General features: G+C 46.8%; 1 protein-coding gene across 1 annotated transcript in view; it reads right to left on the reverse strand.

Moving 5' to 3' along the window:
* The window catches only part of LOC138213791 (multiple epidermal growth factor-like domains protein 11), a 121,254-nt gene that overhangs the window by 1,304 nt on the left and 112,450 nt on the right, over positions 1-7,500 (reverse strand). The window contains exons 21-26 of the mRNA XM_069175041.1: positions 6,878-7,111; positions 6,498-6,646; positions 5,083-5,152; positions 4,641-4,694; positions 2,653-2,871; positions 1-1,480 (exon numbers count right to left, since the gene is read on the reverse strand). The exon at positions 1-1,480 is cut by the window's left edge and continues 1,304 nt beyond it. Of these exons, the coding sequence (XP_069031142.1) occupies positions 1,275-1,480; positions 2,653-2,871; positions 4,641-4,694; positions 5,083-5,152; positions 6,498-6,646; positions 6,878-7,111 (932 nt within the window). The 3' untranslated portion in view covers positions 1-1,274. The remainder of the gene's footprint in view (positions 1,481-2,652; positions 2,872-4,640; positions 4,695-5,082; positions 5,153-6,497; positions 6,647-6,877; positions 7,112-7,500) is intronic.

Consider the following 7,500-nt stretch of genomic DNA (forward strand, 5'->3'; position numbering starts at 1 on the left):
GGGTCTGAAACATCTCTGGAGCGACATTTTTTTTTTTTTTTTTTTTTAAATGAATTGTAAAATGAAACATTTCTGCTCCATATTATTTGATAAATAAAAATAAAATTGTCGCCACAGCAAGACAGGAGATGTATTTGACTGCGTTTGGGAACAAAAAACCTTCTGATTCTGTGTTGAATTTAGCAGAGTTCAATCATCTGAACAAATACACCAGCGAATATTCCCAAAAAGTCGAGGCGGTCAGATGACAACAATCAGGAAAGATAAACAGCCCCAAAAAAATGGGGGATTCTCAGCGAACTATTAATATCTCCAATATTCTTTGGCATGCACGTGAATTGAGCTCGACACAACGAAGGAAAAAACAAAAACAACGCTATTAACCACGAAGAGTACAGTAAGTGTACGTCCGAATTGCACCACTTTGTCTACAGTACATATACAAAAAGAACTTTTTTTTTTCCCAGAGAGAAAATATGGATCCCAGAAGGATCTTTAAATATGTAAACAGGAAATAAGAAAAAGATGTGTAAAAAATACCAGAACTGTACAGAGTCGCGTAAATCTGAGGCTGCAAGTTCGTCTCTTTGAGCTCGTTTTTCTTTTTTCAGAGAACACGTCCGATTTTCTTCGTCCAAACTCGACTCGCTAGCGAACCGTAATGCCCACAACGCGATGCTCCTTTTTTATTTCGCACAAGCTCGGTTCGTTTCCGGTTTCTCTCCTTCGGTCTCGTCTTTGGCACATTCACGGCACAACTTCTGAAGAAACCCAGAACAAAATACACACGAAGGAGTCGTTGTTCTTCTTTTTCTTTTTCCCTGACGTCCTCGACCTTCTGCCGTCTCCTCGAGCGGGGGAACGTCTCGCGAGGAAGAATCCTCGAAACGAAGGTTTACGTTCGTGTGCATAATGTACGTCGTATATTCCCACTACTGACGCTCGTGTTGATGGAGGAGAACTTTGACGATACGACACAAACATGTGGCACGAAAACAACTCGGACTGTTTCGGATATCGTACGGTGATAAAATATCCGTGCACACACACACACACACACACACACACACACACACACACACACACACACACACACACACACACACAGAAAGAAAGAAAGAAATAATAGTCCCAACAACACGTCTTCACAGTTTCCTGGTTCTGGATAAACTGGGTGCACTGGTTCCTGTCCCAGTCTGGGTGCTGAGTGCTGGGGGGTGGGGGGTGGGGGGGGGGGAGGTGGTGAGGGTGTGGTTGGGGGTAGTGGGCGGGGTCTAGAGCAGCGAGCTGGTGGGGCTGCCGGGCAGCGGGGGGCTCTGGCCGTGCAGGGTGAGGCTGTGGCTGTGGGACGGGCTGGGCCGCATGGGCAGCAGGTCGTAGTGGCTGGGGATGTGGCTGTTCCTGGGCAGGTCGTACGGGTTCTGAGGGTAACCCGGAACCACCGCGGTGCCGGCGCCCTGGACGATGCTGATGGTCGGCTCTGGACGGAGCGGGACGAAGACATTCAAAGGTTTGTAGTTTCTTCCACGAGTAGTGAAAGAAATACTACAAACTGTCAAAGTACAAAATGCAACTCAACAGATTCAACTACAACCTCGTTTCCAAAAACAAGTTGGGATGCTGCGACAATTTTAATAAGAACAGACTGCGACGATTTGCAAATCATCAAAGACAACATATCAAACGTTAACCGGACTCTTCTACTAGAGAACCATGCTGTTGGAATACGTGCAGAATGTGGTTGGACGTTGTTCTGCTGAAATAAACAAGACCTTCCCTGAAAGAGACGTTGTCTGGATGGCAGCATATGTTGCTCCAAAACCTGAATATATCATTTAGCATGAATGCTTCCTTCCAGATGTTCAAGCTACCCATGCCATGTGCACTAATGCATCCCTGTACCATCACAGATGCTGGCTTTAGAACTGAGCTGATAACAAGCTGGATGGTCCCTCTCCTCTTTAACCTGGAGGATGCAGCGTCCATGATTTCCAAACAGAATCTCAGATTGTGATCCATCAGACCTCAGGACAGTTGTCCACTTCACCTCAGTCCATCTTCAATGATCTCGGTCCAGAGAAGGCGGCGGTGTTTGTGGATCATGTTTCTATCTGGTTTCTTCTTTGGAGAGTTTTAACATCATTTGTGGACGCAGCGATGAACTGTGTTCACAGACGATGGTTTTCACAAGTGTTCCTGAGCCCATGCAGTGATTTCCACTCCAGAATAGTGTGTTTTTAATGCAGTGCTGCCTGAGGGCCCGAAGATCACCACCATCCAATATTGGTTTCCAGCCTTGTCCCTTGTGTTCAGAGATTTCTCCAGATTCTCTGAATCTTTTAATGATTTTAGGTTCCAAAGATGAAATCTCCACCTTTTCCGCTCTTTTTGTTGACCCATAAAACAATATCATTTTTCACTTTCAACATTTGATACGTTGTCTTTGGTCAATTTTCAACTAATTATGAGTTTAACATGATTTGCAAATCTTCCCATTCTGTATTTATTTACATTTTACAAAGCGTCCCAACTTTTTTTGGAAACAGGATTGTGAAATTGGTAAAAATCTGTAAAATGTCAATATTGTATATTATTACATCATTAATACTGATGCTATGGCCCCCCCCCCCCCACACACACACACAAACGTACCCATGTCGTAGACGTTCCTGGCGGGTGCGTTGGTGGTGGTGTTGGTGGTGACGATGGCGGCAGAGCAGCAGTGCGTGACATGCTCGTGGTGAGCCGGCGACTTCATCTCCACGTAGCTGCTCTCCGAGTGTTTGTACGGAGCGGGGGGGTCGTTGATGGTGGCGTACGGGTTCTCGCTGTTGAGCGAGCAGGTGCTGGACAAGGAGCCCTTCATGTAGTCTGAAAAGGGAACGAAACTTGGCGTCATTCAACCTTGCTGCTCTGAAACACTGAAAATAAGTCTGCTGCTGATCAAAAGCTTTACATTTCCACTTTTCAGGTTTTAATACGGATTGAAAGAAGGATATAAAGACTATAACTACAAATTATAAATGTCTTGAAACTCCTTCGAACCACAGAGACTCCGAGGTTGCTTCTCATTGTTTCCGCTGAAGGTTTTTAATAGCAGCACTCCAGCTTTTATTAAACACATTTTTTTGTCGCATATAAAAGATTCCCTGCAAAGTATGAATGAAACCGGCTCCCCTGGCTATTACAAGAGTTACCATGGCGATGGAAATTCACTCCCGATAATAGGGATTATCAAGCAGGGCTGCTCGTTGAGCAAGCAGATGTGACTTTAAATTACATTTCTGTGGACTCTGCTAATAAAGTACAAGGCTGGTGTTAGTTTGTGCCATAAAAAAACACAGAAACCAACAATGTGTCAGTTCGTTTTGACTTCTTTACTGTGTTTATAGCTCTCAGCTGAAGATGCTAATCTCTAAAAAGGCCTCACAAATCCTCCAAAAACAGCCGACACTGCGGTTTTTAATCAGCTGTGAGTCAAACAGCTGGAAAGAGTGTATTTGTTGGGGACTATTTGCAGCAGCAGATTGATCCACATTTGGTGCTTTAGTAGATATTTGTGGTTGCGAGACAAACAGTTCAGAGTGTTGCTGTTGAACGCAGCGCAGCGATGCACCCGGAGCAGCAGGAAGCAACGACCTTCATCAGGAAGTATTCAGAGTTCGACATCATCACTGAGTTCCTCACGTTAACGTGACCGCTGGTACGTGAACGCTAGTGATGTCACCATGGAAACCTGAAACTGGAGCAGATTTTAAGGAACACAAAATCTTCAACCCGCTCACAGTCGAGAAGAGGAATCGACGGAAATCACTGCATGGGCTCAGGAACACTCGGCGTGTCGAACAGTTTGTTCTCCAAAATCTGATGTTTCTCTGCTCCAGTTTCAGGTTTCCATGGTGACATCACTAATGTTCAGGTACCAGCGGTCACGTTAACGTTGTGGAACTCAGTGATGATGATGATGAACTCTCAATACTTCCTGATGAAGGTCGTTGCTTCCTGCTGCTCCGGTTGGTCGCTGCGCTGCGTTCAACAGCACAAATCTCTGAACTTTCTGATTGCAGATAATGTTTCTTGGACCGAGTCGAATGAAACAGGGTTAGTGTGACTACTCGACATCAGGACGTCATTCACGGGTGGTTGTGGGATTTGGTAGTTTGAGACACGTTAGAACAAACATTTGCATCACAGGTTAGATTTCAAAGCCAAACATCAACATTCAATCAAGCAATCTGTGAAGCTGCAGATGAGGGAAAAAACAAAAACATGAAGTGAGAGGAAAAGCATTCGGTTATTGTGCAGGAAAGAGTTCAGGAGTGAAAGCAGGAGGAGGATCCCGGCGGAGGGAAACACAACACAGAGGAGAGGAGGCGGGTTCGTCCTGCAGAGACACAAACAGATCAGATATGAAGCGGAGGATCTCCGGACGTTCATCAAGATCATTTGTTGGCCATCGATCGATTATCCTGGAAAAGTCGCTCTCATGCACTTTTTTAAACACCAGCTACAGGAAGCCGTGAAGGGGGTTCAGAGTCTGACGGAGGCGAGTCGTCGGCCCCGAGGGAGGCGGAGGATTGGCTGCAGGGGTCGGAGGTCACGGGGGTCGGAGGTCACGGGGTCGGTGCGCCTCACTGTACCTCTGTAGCGCGGCTCCACGTGGTAGCTGAAGCGCCGGTCGATGCAGTAAACGCCTGCAGAGGAGATGGATGTCAACGGAGGTTTGATATTCACTTGAAATTTCATTATTTATTGTTTTTACATTTTAAAGTCTCTGAAAACGAATTAGTTCTTACGCGAACACATAAACCACACAGATGAAAAAAAAATTGCACGTATATGGAAAAGTTTGTTATTTTTTTTTCCTACAGTAAACCTGATGATCATATACAAACATTAATAATCCGTTTTTACGGTGTCATTTTCAGATTCATGACTAAAACCCACGATGAGATGTAACGGCATCGAAACACAGACGACAACATGAGCTGAGATTTAAAATGACAATAAAATTGACAGCTGTCATAAAAAGATAAGAGACGATGCTCTGAAGAACTCGTTTAAAGAGCTGAAGAGACCGACCGAGCTCGTTCAGGTTGCAGTAGGCGCCCCACTCTGGAGCACTGTTCCTGTTCCTCTTCTTCATCTTCATCTGGAGACGCAGAGAGACAGAGACAGAGAGGGGTAGGGAGACAGAGAGAGAGAGAGAGACAGAGAGAGACAGAGAGACGTAGGGAGACAGAGAGAGAGAGAGAGAGAGAGAGGTAGAGAGAGAAACAGAGACAGAGAGAGAGAGACAGAGACAGAGGTAGAGAGACAGAGAGAGAGAGAGAGAGGTAGGGAGACAGAGAGAGAGAGAGAGAGACAGAGAGAGACAGAGAGAGAGAGAGACAGAGAGAGACAGAGAGACGTAGGGAGACAGAGAGAGAGAGAGAGGTAGAGAGAGAGACAGAGACAGAGAGAGAGAGACAGAGACAGAGGTAGAGAGACAGAGAGAGAGAGAGACAGAGAGAGGTAGAGAGAGAGACAGAGACAGCGAGAGAGACAGAGAGAGAGAGAGAGAGAGGTAGGGAGACAGAGAGAGAGAGAGAGAGAGAGAGAGAGGTAGGGAGACAGAGAGAGAGACAGAGAGAGAGAGAGAGAGAGAGAGAGAGAAAGAGAGACAGAGACAGAGAGAGAAACAGAGAGAGAGAGAGAGACAGAGAGAGAGAGAGACAGAGAGAGGTAGAGAGAGAGACAGAGACAGCGAGAGAGACAGAGAGAGAGAGAGAGAGAGGTAGGGAGACAGAGAGAGAGAGAGAGAGAGAGAGAGAGGTAGGGAGACAGAGAGAGAGACAGAGAGAGAGAGACAGAGAGAGAAACAGAGAGAGAGAGAGAGACAGAGAGAGAGAGAGAGACAGAGAGAGAGAGTTTGTTTGTAGATAAACAGGACTCCGGTGATCAGCTTATGGTTTAATCAATATTCATGTAATAATCATTAATTCATCTTCATTTCCTGTCATTGATCTCTTAATGAGAAGGAGACTAGATATCTGCATTTTAAGTTGGCCAAGTTAAATGTATGTGTGTGTGTGTGTGTGTGTGTGTGGACATGTCTATATGTTCAGGTGGGGACTTAAAGTTGAATAGTCACCAACCCATGAGGACACGTGTCACTGTGGGGACCAAACAGGTTTTTGAGGGCTTAAAACCTGTTTGTGTTTGTGTGCAACATGAACTTTGATAAAAAATCTGAAGTCCTGGTTGGAAAGTGACATGACAGTCTTTACATGAAGAAAACAAACCGGGATATTTGGCCACGCCCTCTTTGACAGTGAGTCTCACCTTACTGATTAAAGCTGCATCTATTTTTGTATTTTTCATATCAATCTTCACTCGTAAGCTCACAAATCTAAAGTTACACGTTTCTAGAAACGTCCTCGAGTAGCAGACAGTTTGCAGACGACCCGTAAATACTTTTTCTCAGGTAAAACGTTGGTGAGCGTTGTCGGACCCACCTTGGCGCTCCTCTTGTCGGGCTTGGCGTAGTGCGCGGCGTAGGTGCAGGGCCCGAGGGTCCGGTAGCTCGGGTTGGAGAAGCAGCGGCCCACCGCGCTGTCACTGGGGGAGGAGTCTGCAGAGGAGAGCAGGCCGGCGCACTGCAGCCCTGCTGCCGCCCACAACACATCATAATGGTACACACACACACACACACACACACACACACACACACACACACACACACACACACACACACACACACACACCTGATCGCCTCACAACATAAGAAGTACCTGAAGTACCACCGAACCTGTGCGAGAGTTCGTTTTGCGCTCCGAGCTGATTGGCTGTGGGAGGAAAAGAGGGAGGAGCGTCCGGGTGAGGCGGGCGGTCTTACCTGAGAGGGAGTAGTCGGTGGAGTTGATGTGAAGCGCCGGCGTGTAGGTGACGCTCGGCACGTGGTGGCCCTTCTCCCGCTGCCGGTACCGGAACCAGACCACCAGGCCCAGCATGGCCATGATGAGCAGCAGCAGGAAGATGATGCCCAGGACGGCGCCGGCCGACTGGCGCTCCGACGCCAGAGCCGGGCCGATCTTGGTGTACGGGTTGAGCTCCTCCATCATCAGGGCGGCTGACGTGGGGGGGGACACGGAAAACACGGATCATCGACGGTCCTCACATTTCACTGTATTTCACTGGATCTATTGTTGCCTGAAAACGTTTACAGGAAGACGCAGCATTCCTGATTTCCAAAACAGAATCTCAGATTGTGATCCATCAGACCACAGGACAGTTTTTCACTTCACCTCAGTCAAGTGTTCCTGAGCCCATGCAGTGATTTCCACTCCAGAATAGTGTGTTTTTAATGCAGTGCTGCCTGAGGGCCCGAAGATCACCACCATCCAATATTGGTTTCCAGCCTTGTCCCTTGTGTTCAGAGATTTCTCCAGATTCTCTGAATCTTTTAATGATATTATGAACCGTAGACGATGAAATCCACTAATTCTTTGTAGTTTTACG

This window comes from Embiotoca jacksoni, unplaced genomic scaffold (assembly GCF_022577435.1).
Source record: "Embiotoca jacksoni isolate LCO1_2020_lvr unplaced genomic scaffold, fEmbJac1.0.p SCAF_64, whole genome shotgun sequence".
NCBI classification, from domain to species: Eukaryota; Metazoa; Chordata; class Actinopteri; family Embiotocidae; genus Embiotoca; species Embiotoca jacksoni.